Source organism: Lonchura striata, chromosome Z, assembly GCF_046129695.1.
Source record: "Lonchura striata isolate bLonStr1 chromosome Z, bLonStr1.mat, whole genome shotgun sequence".
In the NCBI taxonomy this organism is placed as follows: Eukaryota; Metazoa; Chordata; class Aves; order Passeriformes; family Estrildidae; genus Lonchura; species Lonchura striata.
The window spans coordinates 13,875,288-13,892,764 of record NC_134642.1 but is presented as its reverse complement, the minus strand read 5'-3'; the positions used below and the strand labels follow the sequence as shown (position 1 = coordinate 13,892,764).

At 38.0% G+C, this 17,477-nt stretch overlaps 2 protein-coding genes across 5 annotated transcripts in view; one reads left to right on the top strand and one right to left on the bottom strand.

Moving 5' to 3' along the window:
* CERT1 (ceramide transporter 1) overlaps positions 1 to 10,953 on the bottom strand; it is an 80,766-nt gene extending 69,813 nt beyond the window's left edge. Inside the window, exons 1-2 of one of the 2 annotated variants that reach the window (XM_021531823.2) lie at positions 10,578 to 10,953; positions 7,090 to 7,224 (exon numbers count right to left, since the gene is read on the bottom strand). In XM_021531823.2, coding sequence (XP_021387498.1) covers positions 7,090 to 7,224; positions 10,578 to 10,673 — 231 coding nt within the window. In that variant the 5' untranslated portion in view covers positions 10,674 to 10,953. The remainder of the gene's footprint in view (positions 1 to 7,089; positions 7,225 to 10,577) is intronic. The other variant, XM_021531824.2, reaches the window with a different exon arrangement.
* A 26-nt stretch (positions 10,954 to 10,979) lies between these two features.
* POLK (DNA polymerase kappa) overlaps positions 10,980 to 17,477 on the top strand; it is a 31,584-nt gene continuing 25,086 nt past the window's right edge. Inside the window, exons 1-2 of one of the 3 annotated variants that reach the window (XM_021531820.3) lie at positions 10,980 to 11,274; positions 11,635 to 11,778. The gene's annotated coding sequence lies outside the window, so the exon portion shown is untranslated. The remainder of the gene's footprint in view (positions 11,275 to 11,634; positions 11,779 to 17,477) is intronic. The other 2 variants (XM_021531818.3, XM_021531819.3) reach the window with 2 other exon arrangements.

Genomic DNA, 17,477 nt, shown 5'->3' with positions numbered 1-17,477 from the left:
ATCAACAATAAATCAATCTTACTAAAAATCATAGAAATTCAGATTGAGCAAGAATAAGGATTACAAGTAGCATAGAAAATTTGCTGAGCTACAAAATCATAGCTTTAATACCTAAAACACTGAAATTATTCAAAACTTAGTATACATCTGCAAGAAATACTCCACAGCATGAAACTGCTCCAGTATACTGCTCCACAGGCAAGAACTATGACCCTGAAGTGTATGTCAAATAATGAACAGTGTTAGAATTTAATTATCTTAATAAAAAAAGTAATGTTGGGTAACTATATTCTCACTGATAATAAAACGACAGAAATACTGCTGGATTACAACTCTAGTTTCAAGAGTGTGGCAACACATTATTATATTCAAATACTAAAAACTAATTCTTCAGCAATATTAAGTAAGGGCAAGATATTTGGTTAATGTATATTATAGATATTTTTTACATATTAATCATTTTAGAACCTGCATCATAGTAAAAAGAACAGCCTTACTGAGCTGATCTAGATGTGCATTTTTCCATTTCTGACTTAATTTTTTCTATAAACACTACAGAAGAAATCATTCCTTTCTCCACCTTGCCAAACAGTTCTTTTTTTTTTTTTTTTTGCTTGACAAGGATATTAACCGTTTATAAAAGTTCAATATATACACACATTTTCATTTCACATCAAGCCATCAATGGCTGGTTCAGACAACTAAGAGGCATACACAAATCTGTACATAGGATATGAGTGCCAAAACTAATTGTCCAGGAAAATCCTGTATTTCCAGAAATTTCCATGTACCGCACCAGCAGCAGCCCAGTGTCATTATCTCCTAGGCATTTAGTCCCTTTCCCTTCTTCTCCATCCTGTTGCTCTTTGGCATTTTCCTCTCCAAAACAAAATCACCTCAGGTCTTTCACATATGAGTAACTATTCCTAAACACATTTACCTCTATTTAGAATGTCCATTTCCCACTTAGGCAAGATCTCCCACCAGTGTTGATTTAACTACTTGATTGAGAGACACACCAAAGCCAAAGAGTACTAACTGCCATATGACCTAAATAAACCCCGACCCAGTTAGGGCTTGTATTCTAAGTCTTAGTTTACTCGGGTCATTTTTTAAGTAGCAACTAAGGCTGAGAAAGCACTTTATCAAATTACAGAAAATTAATTATTCAATTAAATGCCCATCATGTCATGCTACACCAGATTGTTTTGCAGCCTCAGACAGTTGGAAACAATATTTACCCAAGCAATTAGTAATTACTACGAATTTACTGCTAGTGTTTCTGCCCAGGGCATGGTCTTACGGCTTAGCCTTTTTAATAAAAACTTCCACAAATTAAAACCTATCAGTTCCCATTCAACTTAACTAACAACAAATTCAAGCAAACCTAACAGCAGATACAAACTGCAATTACAGCTTTCTTTTATCATAAGCAAGTACCTTAGCAAGATCAAATTTTGATGTAGTAGCTAGAAAAAAAGGTAAATCCAAGCTGTATTTCCTCTATACCACCTCGATACACTGCCACATCAACAAAGTCCAAAATACTGTAAGATTTCACATTGTATAAAGTGTAAAAGAAACACATCAATATATTGTTAATGTCAAGATGACATTTTGAAAGTCTGTTTTGCAGGACATGACTCTTCATGCTACTAAGAGCATTTCTCTAGCACTGGCATCTCCTTCAATTAAAAATACACGTCTTTATTATAAACCTTAAGAGATTTGTAGGGTTTGATGTTTCTGTGAAAAAAAAAAACACATAGGAAAGTTCTGCATGTGTTTTAATTAATGAGCTCATAAAGCATTTGCTGTTAACCAGCCAATCTATTTTAAAAAATGTCAGTCTGTACTTCCTCTCAGAAGTGCCCAATTATTTACAATGGTCAGTATCACTCTATAAATAAAACAGAAATACTACTAGACTGAAGAAAGGTGGCTGTTCAACTAACCATATCTTTAAAAAGTGGAGTAAGATTTTTATTTTTGGTGGTTGATTACTGGATACAAACATGTCAGTCTCTCTTCAGACTATATATAAGGAAATGAGAAATTTAAAATTGAAAACTGCCAGTTTAGCTCTTTCATGTACAATATTCTTGTTAATTTTGTAAACTGAAAGTAACACATGTTTACATCTGTCCTAATTTATAAAATGAATATTTATGAAGTTCTTTACAAGAACAATTTACTACTACTTAGGAAGGAAAAAAAGCTAAGACAACTCACTAAACCGTCCCTCAGCCAGAATTCCATTTTCTATCTTCTTGCTTTTCCTGTGATCCACATATTCACAATAGATACTCAACCCCCACACCTTTTAGAAGTTAATTCTAAAGCTAAATGGCTGGCTTGCAATTTTATATTAATATAAAATGTCATTACTGCCTTCATTAAGCAACTGTCCTTTACAATTGCTGTTTCTGGAAGAAAAAAGCCTCAACAAATACGTTTACTTGAAAGTATCTCCACTATGCAAACTGAATTTATTGCACAGTTCTAGTTCAGGCATTTCCACAGAGCTGTCTACTTGCCTCTTTACGGCACAATAAAAACCCCCAAAGTAATCCAAAAGCCCCAAACTAGAAACCAATAGCAAGTTTCTATAAAAGTTTTGGTATGCATATACATCATTGCAGTATAACCAAAGCCAAGGAAAACCATTGCATCACAGTTGTTGCATCTGGTTTAAGCAACTAAAACCAAAAGGTTTTTCTACATAAATAATATACACAGGAAAGAAGATGAGTATCAATACTGGATTAAAGCAACATGGCAAATAAAGTAGAAAGACTAAAGTTTAAGCTGGAACATAAGCTTCTGGAATTCCTTCTGTGTAGGTAGTCACCTCTACGGACAAAAAATACAAAGTTCACACATAGCTGAGTTTAAGCATTCTTAAAATCTTACCAAGAATTACATTTCTCTAGTAATTTTTTAATATCCTCCATATAGATCCATGAAGAAGAACTACTCTGACCAGGCAAAATCCCCTAGGATGCATCAGATTAACACTTTGATATCAAGAATTCTATAAAGAGATTTGACAATATATTAATATAAATTCCTACCATGATCAAATTAGTGTTGGCCTTCTTCTTAGACTGAAGTGGGGGCAGAGCATACCATGTTATTCATGATTTATCATGTTGTCACTACATGAATTAGCACAAGTCACTCTGTACAACAGTGGCATTGTAAGAACAGACACAGCAATCAAAACAGAGACAGTAAAAGCTTATGGACCAGGTTGCCTAAAAGCCGGACTTCCAGATCTACAGGGCATTTTCTTTTTGTTCTTTTCATACCAGACCCTAGACCTTCCAACTCCAAAACCATGCCCCAGGGATCCACATATACCCAACTGCCATGAACATCCATTCTTAACCTCGTACACAGAATTCCCCACTGGAAGTTTGACTTCAAGAATGAATGAACTACATAGCTTTAAGATAAAGAAGGGTAATCTTAATAAAGACCAACTGACTACCATCAACAGCAGTAATTTGGTATGCACAGGCTAGAGTAATATAACAAAGCTTAAGTTTGTCCATATATGAACTTTTTATAATATGCATAATTCCATCTCATCCACCGACCACACAGCAGAACTTTCATCTTCAGTTTCAGCCTCCAGCTTGTTATAAACCAATTAAACACCTTTGAAGTGTTCTGTCTTATGTGAATAGGCAAGTCACCTAGCATCATATACTGACTTTCATCATCCTTCCCATAGCTTAATACGTATGTCCAGTTCATTACTTGATGTAATCCAGTGAATATACAATAAATATTCATCATTGATTGCTCTATTCCAGAGAAATCTGCTCTTTTCAGTCCCAGTAGTCTACCTTCATTTCATGAAAGATTACAGTCACACGGCCATACCTATTCTGGATGTATGACAATATAATTCTGTACTTAAAACACACAAAAAAGCTGTGCTAATAAGCATAAATTTAAATAGTATTCTTTCATCAAATAAAGTTAAGAGATGAGTGTCTTACAAAATATTCCTGTAAAATTATCTATCAATCCCTACCCAGTGCAATACAAATGATACAACAAGAGCAGAATCAACTGTGGGTTTCTGCATACAATATTCATGTCTCAATTAATACTGTGACTTATAATTGGACTAATCTTTATTGCTGGAAGTACATTAATACTACTCAGTGACAGCAACTTTCCAAATTTATGCTTATATATTAACAAAATGTGGTCATTCTATAGTAACAGTATAATCATGCACAAAAAATCATTACATTCCCCATTGGATTTAAACATGCATATCTAATCCAAGTGCCTACAAGAAAGCTTTATGAAAATCCAGCTACCCTTTCCTAGAAGGGAACATTACAGTTATCAACACCATCTCATACTACAGAAAACTTAACTGAAATACAACAGGTTAAGGTAGAAGTAGTTAATGCATCTGACTCTGGATCAGCAAGATCAAGGGAAACTGAACTTAGAGTATAGTGAAAGATTCAACTATATCCAATCAGTGCAACTGAACTAAGACAGTAAGAAACCTGACATCCCCTCCTTACCAAATTAATTACCAATCATTCAGTAAATAATAAGTTTCACTGAAAGCAAAGGTAGTTTCCACACATTATCATTTCAACACTTACTTTATCAGCTGTTCGTGATTTCCTATACATTTAAATACATGCTGGAAAGCTTACAGGTACTGAAGACATAATGAGGATACAGAAGTAAAGATCAACTATGTACCTCAAGAAGAATATCTTAAGCATTTATCTTTGAGCATAATCAATTTTCAATTGAAAAGTTGAAAAAATACAATATTTAATTTGCTACTAAACAACTATCAGTGTTGCAGGAGCAACAGAAGCATCAATGCTAAAACTCTGGCTTTAAAGTACAACATGTAAAAAACAAAGAGAATAATTACAAGAGAGTTCCAAAAGTATATTTTTATATCCTAGAGACAGGAAATGATCCAATAGTATTCCTCAACTTCTAACACCACAACAATAACTTTAATTACAGCTAGATATAACTAAATGGAACTTACTAGCTCTCAGAAATACCATTTGCTAACTGAACTGTCAAATACCATTCACAAAGCAGGAGCCTGAACAAAAATGGAACTAAAATATCCAATTAACCTTTAGAACTGTGGATGCTTTTAATTCTTTCTCCATGTATTCAAGAAGTTCAAGAACTTAAAAATAGATGCATCAATTAAACTTCAAGTTACCAGATATAACAAGTGCCAGAGAGAAAAAGAAAAAAGATACCTGTAAAAAGCTCCAATGTTACATACAACCTCGTCTGAAGACATGTTTGCCAGCTTCCCTTTGTAAATTGCAACGTACCAAAACATTCCAGCAGCAATGGTGGTATCCCTACAACCTCTCACTCCACCACCACAGCTGTAATTCGGGCTGCTGAAATGTGCTGTACAACATGCCTGCAGATGCCATTTGACTACATCCTTGCCAGCACCTTCCTGCCTCTGCCTAGTTGGTATGCTAAGCTCTTGCCTCTTGAGAGATTTTTGGAAGTTCTGATCATGTGCTCAGCAGACTGCCAAAGACATACCTCAGTGAGAGCTCCTAGAGACTGTTGTGCACAATCAATTCCTGATTAAGCAACACCTTGAGGAAGTTCTAGAAGCTCAAACAGTTAAAAAAATAAAACAAATTACATGATCTGTTTAAATTTTTAGACAAGTACAATACTTGCCAGACATCTAAATGTAAAAACCTCCTTTTCTTCACAAACTTCTCTCCAAAATACATATAGTTGATGTAATCAATCCAGTCCTTTTTATTTTTTTAACCAAGAGGTGTTAAATAAAATTCTCTTTGTAAGCTGATTATCAGTAAGGAAGAATACTTCTCATTCTTGAAAAAATTCCACATATTTGATATGATTTAACTCTACTACTTTAGGAATTTGTGAACATACATGTTAAGGTTGAACACTTTAGAAATGTGTGTGCTGTGCGAAAGCCCAGCTATTTTTACTCTAAATCACCTAACTGGATAGACTATTTAACAGTATTGCAGAAAGACTACAGCATGTTTGTTGACAACCATTAGTCATAATGTGTATTGTAATTCTGAAAGCCAAAAAAGCAGGTATTTTTTTTCTTTATCTTCTAAGACAAATTATTCTTTTTAATTTTTCATCGAGTCAAAGGCTGGGAAAGAAACTCTAATTTAATCAAGTCCAACCATCAACCCAGCACCACCATATTCACCATTAAACCATGCCATCAAGTACCATAGCCACACCTTTTTTGACACTTGCAGGGATGGTTACTCCAGCGCTACCCTGGGCATCCTGTTTCAATGTTTTGCATCCCCTTCTGTGAAGCATTTTTACTGTGTAATCTAAACCTCCCCTGAGACAACCTGAAAGCATTTACTCTCATCTTTCCACTTCCTACCTGGAAGAAGAGACTGAAATACAACTTGCTACGACATCCTTTCAGGTAGTTTAAGAGGGCCATTAAGTCCCCCCTCAGCCTCCTCTTTTCCAGCCTAAGCAACTCCAGCCCCCTCACCCACTCCTCATAAAACTTATGCTCATTTATATATAGGCTCTTTATTCTTACCAGTCTATTCCAAACCTTCTTTTAGCATTTGAAAAAAAAAAAAAACCAGCAACACACTAACTTGTTCAGAGAAAGAAGCATAGCAAAGAACATTTTCTTTTGGAAACTTACAGACGTGTGTTCAGAAAGCCAAGGGCCACAGTCAAAGAACCACCACCCTCTTTGGAGAGCAAAGACTGTGAAGGATGGTACCTCCTCTGGGAAGTTGGTCTGGGAAACTGACCCATGGAAAAAATTTTGCATCCTTCAGAGGCAGACAGTCTATCCACCCACAAAACCTTCTAACGAAAGGAATGAAAAGTTGCTTACCGAAGCCACAAATTAAAAGAGTTTGGTTTAGTATTTGGAATTCCTTGCCCTGCTCCATAGTGCTCCACTGATGCCACTGTCATAAGTAGATGACCTTTAAGAATTTGCCATACCCATGTTGGCAGACACAAATATATAGAACCTCAAAACATGAATGATGTTAATAATAGAACTGTACTTACTGTAATCTCAGCCTTGCTCAGACAAATAGAGCCTCTGCAGCCATACTCTGTTTCATCCTCAGATTTGTAATAACTGAGTGTGTTGCTTTTCAGAACTACCCATCGATCCTGCCATCCATGAATGTAGTTGGTCCACTGTAAAAAAATTTTCCAGAGATCAGCCAATGGAAAGACAAGAATAAAAGAATGATAGATACTTTCTAGGCTTTTGAGCACCTGAAGAAAAAAGCAACGTATTTTTACAAGTACTTCCTAAATTAAAACATTTTTTTTCTCCTTGGAGCTACTAGAATAATTTTGCAAACTCCCAAAACAACCAAAAAGCAGTTGTTTTGAAAGGTCAGTAAGACAACAGATGTCTGGACTCCAACTGCTCTGCCAAGGCCAGTCACAATAAAGGCAATAAACATACTGACACAAATTGAGGAAAACAAGGGAGGGGAAAATAAATCAAACATTAACGACTAAGGTGAGTTTAGGCACCTGATTTAAAATCTGAAGCTAGGCCAAAAGACTTAAGTGGATGGAACATGGAATAATTTATATAAAATATGATATAAAGTTATCTTCATATAAATACAAACATGCCATTATCCCAGTAAATAGCTATTGCAGTGCCTAGGGAACTCAGTGCTTTATTAATTTAATATTGGCCATAGATACTGCTTTAGGTTTTAATTCTATCTACTTTCACTAAGACAATATTTGGTTATCAGCAGACATCCAATCATGTTTTTGCTATTCAGATTTTTCTAGGGGCTCTACATTCATACACTGAACAAAAACAATATTCTGGGAACAAATTCCAGATTAATTCTAGAGACATCTAATAAGAAGTGACCAAAAGTTCTGATTACTGTTCTTACGTTTGCAGCATTTTTTCTGTCTGCACTTTGTAGAATCATATGAAATGCACAGAATCACCCAACACCCTATAATTCTGACAATACACTAATATTTATTAATTAAACATGGTGCAAATGTCATACATTTGATAAAAATAGAAACAAAAGCATTGAAATAAATCTTATCATGCAAGCATTTCTTTGATTTTTACAAATGTTCTTCGATGAAAAATTCTGGTTAACATTTAAGTCTATCCATCATTCATTATTTTGCAGTCTAAAAAATGAGGGGGAAAGGTCAACTAACAGTCTAGTTCCCCCTTCATACTACATACATTAATTAACACATACTCCAATTACATGTTAACTTTAGTAATAAGATTATGAGGTCTAAAGAAAAAAATAATAGCTAAGAAATTCTTAACAATTTTCAGATGTAGGCAAGACCTTGATTTGCTCTTAAAATATAAAGGCCTTTTTCATCTCTTAATACATCTAATTGCTAAATACAGCATTATTTCAAGAAAGCCTCAAGTGTGCTTAGCACATGAAGTGGTAGCACAAGCAGTCAGAGGTGTATTATTTCCTGCCTTCCTCTTTTCCTATCTCTCATGTTCCCAGCTCCTCCCAGGATGTGCAAGGCAGAGTCCAAAGTTATCTTGCGAGAAAAAAAAGCAAAGAAAACGACCTTTCCTTCTGTGAAAAAGTTAACAGAAACATATATAGTAGTGAATCTTGCATCTGCTGTTGCAATCAAAGCTTGCAATTGCATCTGCTGTTGCAATCCAAATGTGCCATGAATTAAGAGACTTCTTAAAGTATACTTAGGTAGGCACGAGGTTTTGGCAGAGAAAAGACAAGTGTTTTTCCAAGCATCTAGACTCTCATGCTTCCTGAAAGCCTCTACCACTGAAGTTCTTTCTTTGTGTCCACCTTAAAATCGTTAGCAGGAAATAGAATGGAAAAAAGCCTATGGTTTCAAAAGATTTCGAAAGACCAGCAGGATATACCTCTAACAAGTTTCTCTTACCAAATTCCTCCATTACCTTCATAGCTTTTCTCTTTACTGAAAGCAAGAACTACTACTACTAGAAAAACTACCACTCACACAGTGAACTGCAGTCTACATCTATGATTTTAGAACTTAATTATACCTAGTGAGTTATTAAAAATAGGTGTTTCCTTAGTAGAAAGTTCAGTATGCTACCATTCAATTTTAATTAGTTTACCTTAATAATTACTGAGGTATCAACTAACAAAAGGTAACCTTACCCCTCAAACATATTCATTGAGACAGGTTTCGCCATACTTGACTATTCAGATTAAATTCCAGGTCCTCATGGGAAAGACACTCTCTGCTACACTCAGCATAATCATCCAGAAAAATTAAAAGTTTGCACACACCTCAGCTAGAATGTCTGAAGCTATGGCTTCACCTGCTACACCAGTGAGAATGAGCACCTCGACTTTATATTTAATTTGCTAACATAAAAATTAATTACATCCCACAAATTACTTCCCTTCTAACAATGGAAGCATCTGACCCAGGGAAAACTTTGCTGTGAAAAAAATACAAACAAAACAGCAAAAGTATGCCAAACAAAAATCTTACTGTAACTGCTCTAACACTATCTCACATCCATCTCATCCCCTCCTTCCCCCATCCAATATTGGGTAAGATCCTATAAATGAGAGCAGAGATCTTTCTCTTCTCCTAACCAGTCCTCTTATCTTTGGGGTTAGGAACATTTCCAGGCTGGAAGGAGTTCACAAAGTCCCTCGCAACAGTGTGAACTCAGTCATGGCTGTTTTCTACGCATTCAGGGCAGTGCAAGATCTCTATATCCCGTGCCGCCTACGTTGGCTTGTGCCTAGCCTTATTGCGTAGGACAAGAAAAAAAATTCAAAACATAGTGCTTTAATCTTACAGATATTTCAACGTTATTCTGAATTAAAAAAAAAAAATTAAGATATCCGTATGGAAACTAAGTAATTCAATAGTCGACTCTAAAGTACTTCTGAAAATGAAATTTCCCAGTATAAACCGACACATGCTCGGAAGCCACCTTCTTTTCAGCGATAAAAGAGAAAATAGCTACGCTTATTTTTAAAAGGGGAAATAAGCCGTATAGCCATTTTCCTATTCCGCTCCTCCCGTTATCTCTTGCCGCAGGAGTATTTCAATGCCCTGTTTTGATACTTGCACTCACAGCCGTGCCTGCTCCCCAGGAGCCCCGACCGGCTGCGGGCGCCTCCGGGAGCTCCGGGGCTGCCGCGGCTCCCAGGCCCGGCGCGGCTCCGGCCGGAGCCCGAGGCGCGCGGGAGCCGCCCTGGGCGGCGGCAGCCGGAGCCCCGCGGCCGGCGGGCTCGGGGCAGGCACGGCGGGACCGCGACTCCGCTCCGAGAACGGGCCGCAGGGGGCGGCGGGCTGGCGGAGGGGCCGCCCGGCGCCGCCGCGGCTCTGCCTGGCAGGGGCTCCGCCGTCAGGTGGCGGTGCCCCGGCCGTGCCAGCGCCGCCCGCGGAGCCGCCCGGCCCTCCCCGCCGCCGCCGGGCCCCTCGGCCCGAGCCCCCGGGGCGGTCGGGCCTGACAGCGGGGAGGATGGCGGGCGGCAGGACGCAGGAACGGGCGAGAGGCGGCTTACCTTGCTGAGCACCCCGCAGAGCTCAACAGGCAGTCCCAGCTCGGTCTCAGGGTCCTCCTCGGAGCCGGAGGAATTCCAGCTCTGGTTGTCCGACATGGAGACTGGAGCCGCAGCCACCGCCGAGCTGGGAAAGAGCCGGAGCGGCCCCCGCCCACAGCAGCCTTCTTCTGCCGAAGGGACCGGAGCGCCGGGCTCTACTCGAGCGGGTGCCGCCGCCGAGCGCCGCCCGCCCCTGCCAGCGACCGGCCGGCAACCAGGCTCGCAGCCCCGGGATTCCCTCGCCGAGGCCCCTCAGACCCCGCCCGTGGCCAGAGCCACAACACCGGGACAGCGAGGGGAGGAGGGGCGAGCGCGCGTCCGCCTGCCGGGCACCCGCTCAGCGCGCTCCCGCCGCCGCCATCTTAAGCGAGGCGGGCGCTCAACACCACCCTCGATAAGCGCCCCGCCCCGCCGCGGCGCCCCCCGGGAGTTGTAGTTCTGCTCCGCAAGGCCGTGAGCCCGAGCGCCATTACCCCTCGCTCGTGCCGCAGGACGTGCTGGGAGATGTAGTCTCACTCCGACGGAGCACAGCCGCCATCTTGGTCCCGTCGCTCTTTGGCCGGTGGGTATCGCCTCAGTGCCCCCGGCTGAGGGGAGCTCCGGTACCAAGGGCGACGGTGCTGCCCGGGGCGATGTTTGCTTTGTCTTTTATGCAGAGGTATTCGCTTTATCTTTAGCGAGGCGAAGCGTCTCTCAGGCTCTGCTTGCTTTCAAGGGCGAGGAGATGCAGCCTCTCTTCCTCGCCTCAAACCGGCGGGACTCGGAGGACAATTGAAGGGGGTTGAGCGCCAAATTTTTCCCTCATCAAATATGGTTGAGGAGGCGGGAAGGGGCGGGAGATGGTGCCGGCTCTGTGTGAAAGGAGAGGGGAGGGTGAGGCTTCGGGACCCGTCCGAGCCGCAGAGCGATGGGTCAGCGTTCCGCTTCGGTGCCAGGCACTGCGCCTGCCCCGTCTTCCGCTTATTAAACTGCTCTCGTAGTTTAGGGGAAGAAACGGATTTTTTTTTTTTTTCCTCAGACTTAGTCTGAAATACGTGTTTTCGTCGATATTTATGGGTGGAGATGTATTTGTAGAATAGGAAAAAAAAAAAACCGCACCCTTTTGTACCTGTCACTTCACGGCTTGTGAACAGTGAATATAGTGGTTTGGGAAAGACTTAAGGTTTGTACTAACTCATCTCCTTTCTCCTGATTTCTTGGGCGGGGGGAAAAGTGTGTTAAAGAATGTTGATTGAGGAAATTTCGGGTTGGGAAATACACTTCTGTTACTGTTGTAAGAGCAATGGTGCACAATTCTGCTTTCTCTGTCTTCTTCCGTATGACAAATCATTGTGCAATTTTCCCTTGTTAGGCTGTTTGAAAGTTTCCACTGAGGTTGTTTTTTTTTTTTTTTTTTGAAAGAACATTGACACATCTACTTATATGCATCCTCTATATATAGGAGTTAAAAGTTAAATAATATTCATACCTGCTCGAAGTCTCAGATATAAAGATATTTACAATAAATGCAGAACTGAGGATGATTCAGAAGGCAGCATCATTGTCCTAAATTATTAGAAATAAAAAATAGTCATAGATATCTTAATATTTGTGTGATCACTGTAATGTACTGGAAAAAACTTTTACAGAAGTCTACTGTGAGTGCTACTTTAGACAATTTGCCAAAAAACAATGTTTTTTCATTCACTATGTGTTTAGGAAGAAACCATGTGCATTTTTTTTTCTCCTTCACGTTGGTTTCGATGTATTTGTCAAGCAGGCTTTGTAAGTAGCTTGTAAGTATTGATATGTATGAGAATAATGTATAGTTCTTCTCTGCAATATGTTGTTGAAGTTAGTTGGCATTACCTGTAAAGCCTGTTGTATTTTCCCAGTTAAATTCTGAATGAACTTCTTTTCAGGAGCAGGAGTTGAAGAGACATGTCTGAGCAAGTCCTTTCAGCAGTGGCAGTAGCATGTACACAGACATTTACTGTCGTGCTTTGATCAGAAACTATTCACTTAGTTACAGAGGAAGCTTGCTTTTTCTTTTCCCCCTTCAGAACATTGAATCAATCAAGTGTTACATACTAAAAATGCATTGGGTAGATATTTTTTCAGGTTGTTCAAGCATACCCATCCTTTTTAGAGAGAGTATTTGTTTTGTTTATTAATTGTGGCTTGCATTTTACAAACATTGAGAAGAACTACTGAATGCTTAAAGGTTTGCATTTTCAGCTTTTCTTAGAATGCATTGGCTGTGCTAGGTAATAGATTTTTGTTTACATCTGCCGCATGCTCCCAGTGTATCTTGTTTTTCAACACAGTGTCACCAGCTTATGTTCTTCCAAAAGCTGTATTGCAATTGTGAATACTTTATGTAAATTGTCCTTTTTTTCCAATGTTCTGACCGTTTTTTTTTAGAAGCATAACATACTGTCTGTTATTCTTAATGAGATAAGGCCATACCCTTTTCAGCAACTATGGATGCAGTGGGAGTAGATTTGTAAAGGAAAGTTTTAGTGCTGAGGATTTGAAGTTCTTCTTAAACACACGTTTTGAGAGGTGTTTTTTTTCAGACTATAGTAGTTCGATCCCTTGAAGGTCACTACATTAATGATTGTGGTTTAGCAGGTGTGCTGTGGAAGAGCAGTCTTCCAGTTACGTATCATTTGAAAAGAATCAGGTTTGCCTGTGCCAAGACCAATCTAGGATGCAAAGCAAAGTATAAGAAATGTAGAAAATCAGATGCACTGGCTTCTCTTTAGCTCCTTCTATACCTTTTCTACTTAACCTTTGTGATTTATTGCTGTGTTTGTTCTTTAACAGCAAATGTCAGTCTGTACCCTTTCTTGAGTCTTAGGGATTGCAAGAAGTTTACAAATTACTGTTTTAAGTGGAAATAGTCCTCACCTTTTTTAGATCAGCGGAACAGCTGGTGTTCTGTTTTACTGTTGTGTGTACTACTTGTACAAAATCAGGAGTGTTGAGTTTTGCTGCTTGGAATGTCAGTCATAATAAGCACTGTCAAGTGGGTAACTTCATAAATACCTTTATTTTTCTTTCTTCTCCCTTTTGTGTATCTTTTTTACATCCCATGCCTTCTGTTTTTGAGTGTTCATTTTATGTTTTTAAAACAGAATCTCCATCACTTTCTAGTGTGTTCATGCTTACCATAATGTTTGTTCTGAAATTTAGCACTGTTTTTCTTAGGAGGATCCCTAAACGAGCTTTGTTATGCCACAGCATACTGCCTAATAGCATAGGCTCAGAAGTATTAATGATTCAGACACTTAATCCTAAAACAGTTTTGCTCTCAGTGAATAACTGTATTAGGTTTTTATTCCAAAGTAAAAAAAACAAAAACCAAACCAACATATATTAATCCATTTGCACTAAATTATGTCTGTAGAAGCCAGGTTACAGATAACTACACTACCTCTAGTGTAGTTTTTACTGATGAGTGTTCAGTTCCTTCATTATTTTCTTTATGGATTAAAAAACTAAAACCTTTGTTTTAGTGCAAGGATAACTTAGTTAAAGTGCAAGGATAATTTAGTTAAAGACTTGAGATAAATCTTTGAGTTGAAAAGGTCGTTTAAAATACTGAACAGAGGCAGAAGAAGATATTATGGTTCTTTACCCTCAAATAAACTTAGATGTTGTAAAGACATGAGGATTTTCTGACAGAGAAACTGAAACCAGAATTTAGAACAGTATTGCTTTGCGTCTTGCCTACAGAAAATTGATAGGGTGTTTTACTTGTTTTACTTGTGTCACTCTTCACTCTTTATTCAGAGAATTTGGTGAATGGCATAAAATATTTTGACATTTATTTTTGAACATTGTCAGAAGCGGTCTCCATTAACTGTTTACTTTAAGTGTGAATTATTTAATGTTTGAAAACATGGATTTGCCTGTAATTTGTTACATCTTAAAGTCAGTGACTATTACAGAAGACATAATTCTAGGACCTTGTCTTTTCAGAGCTAATTCCATGTGCTTGTATGGGATCTACGTTTTTGTAAAATGCTGAGTCATCTGCTACTTTAAAAGTAGTTGCATTTCATATGTGTCAGCTTGAGAACTTGGCATTTTTACTTCCATGAATTTGGCCCAATTTTCTGTTCAGTATTATCATATGCTCTGGCTTATACATTTGTAAAGATACTACATCTTTATTGAAAGATTATTTTTTCTAAAGAACTTGTTTGTGTTTATTTTGAGAGAGAGAGAATAGTGAAAGAGTAGTTTTGGAGAGAGTAGCTAGAAATCTGTGTGGTTAACAACACCATGTATGTTAAGTGTATATTTATTAAATGCTGACAACACTGTTGTGCAGTTCCTTCTGCCAGTTCTTTTCTTGTAAATCACTACAGGATTAGAACAGGAGTCTTCTCAAGGCTATTCAGATGCCAAGCCTCTGGTAAAAATCAAACCCTGTGTGGCTAAGAGGAGTTGAGCAGGTAGTTAGAAGGACAGTCTGATCTGCTTCCTTGAACATGCCTTTAAATAAAGGAATCTCTGAAATATCTTAATTGGAAGAAAATAGGAAGTTTATTTTGGACTCTTGCTACAGTAAATGATATATCAGATTCTGATGCGATGTTATTGGCAGCTTTTATGAGTTTTACAGAAATTAAGAAAAATATTTAATTTAGATGCTTGTTTTAGACATTCTGAGGATAATAATTAAAAGATCATTTGGGAAAGAGTCTCTAATTTTTGTGTTGCTATTTGCAACGTTTATTTCAATTCTTTTTATCTCTTAAGTCTCTTTATCATGGAGACTTACTTAGGATAATTAGGGTGTAAAAGACAGTCCTTTAAGTCTATACTATATGTTTTAGTTCCTTTATTGAGTTTTTGAGCTCTGGGCTAAGTAGACAATTGTGTTGTCTCTTAGTAATTTCTTTGCAGCTCACATTGTCATGGGAATATGGGATAGCAAAGATATCAGAATTTGTTTTATTTATGAGGACAGGTATACAACTTAAATGCATTAAACAATAACTCAGTATGCAAATAAATTATTTTTCAAGCTTTTCCATACTGGTGTCATTTTCCAGTCTTAATAGTTCTTCTCATGTTGTTAACATGGTCAACAAATGATGAACTGTTAGCATACTTTGCAAATGTTAATAATGTACATAATAACGCTATGCCTACTGAACTGAATATTCTTGTATACAAATATTGTCTATTTTGCATTATTTTATTACATGGAAACTGTAATATAAAGGCATTTAACTTTTCATACTGTATACAGAGTTTATGTTGCTGAAATTTGAGGATTTTTAATGAAGACAAGTTGGAGGATGAATGCATGGGATGAAATACAAGCCATTTCCTTTAGGTTGGTTCAGTCAACTGTGAAAAAATGCTAAATTTGAATGAAGATAGAGGCACTTGAAATTAAATTGTTGCTCTAATTTTATTGCCGTTTCAATCTCTTGGCACTTTCAAATACTGTATAACCCTGTCTTACTAGTTTAGTTTAGTTTAGTTTCTCCACCTGATTCTAGAAGAGCTTGATTACGGTTTAATTAGTGATCTTGTCACACTTGTAGCCATGCCAGCTAACTCATTAAACTTTCTACGCAGTAGTGGTATTTTGTGGTTCTTCTCAATGTTTTTGCTTGTTTGTTGGTTTGCTTTACATTAACTGTTGCCATTCACTGCCAAATTCTTTACCTTTAGAAGTCCTTCCCTAACAATTAGAGAGTTATCTTCTTCCACTTAGATATTTTCCTGCTGTTTTTTGTAGACATGGGTTTCTTTAATATCTTGTCTTCAGTTTGCTAGTATGCTTCAGTAGAATAACTTCAGGAAAATATGAACATTGCCATCATTAATTTTTAGAAGTTACTCATGTGGTTCTTTACTAATAAAAATTCACCTCTAAATGCAAAAACATATAATGACCTTCTTGTGTTTGGCTGTTAATGAGGCCCATTTAAGTCCTGACATGGGAAAGGGGCATTTAAAGGAAAAATTACACACTCTTAGATTTATGTATTTTGTGATTAAGATATTTGCTTTTAAGCAAATACACCAAAGTGGGGCTTCTCCAAATAGCAAGGGTTCCTGTCACAGGGAGCTGTGTAAAGTTGATGAGTGAATGTCCATTCTGCATGACAGTAAAGCTGGAATGTTTTATGAGTCAGTGACTTGGGGTAGGAAGACATGGTTTCTGTATACTTTTTCAGTAATTAATACATGTTAAATAATTTATGGTATTATCACACTTGGAGTTTTGGCAGGGCCTCTTGAAATATTATAAGGGGTAATGGTTTTACTGAGGAGGATTGGTATAGATTAGATGCATTTTTACAGTGAGGGTGGTGAAACAGTGGGACAGGTTGCCCAGAGAAGTGGTGGATGCCCCATTGCTGGAAACATCTGATGGCAAGTAATAACTAAACAGTTCACTGTATAATAAGAGTTTATTGAGGATTCAGCAATTCATAAAGCAATTCCATAAAGAACAAGGGAAGATGTCAGAAGTTCACCTATGAGAAATATCTCCATGTATAAGAAATTACAGATGACTGTAGTTGAGTAGTAAGGGCTTGGTAAGTTCCACTAGTTGGATACCATGGCTCAACACATTAATGGCAAAAAAAAAGTGCACCACTTTTATCCCAAATTAGGGTTTCAAAACTTCTAATTGAAGCCATCTCTTTTCAAAATATGAGTTTTGATATAAACAAGGTTCTGAATTGGAGCTAGAAATTACTAGAAAGGATTCTACAGATTGTCTCAAGCAGGGATGATAACCAAATGAGGGATGGTTTTCTTCCATTTAAAGATACTGCAATTTTTTTTTTCATGTAATAGTGAGTAGTATTTTTGTTTCAGGTGATAATGTTTCATCTGACA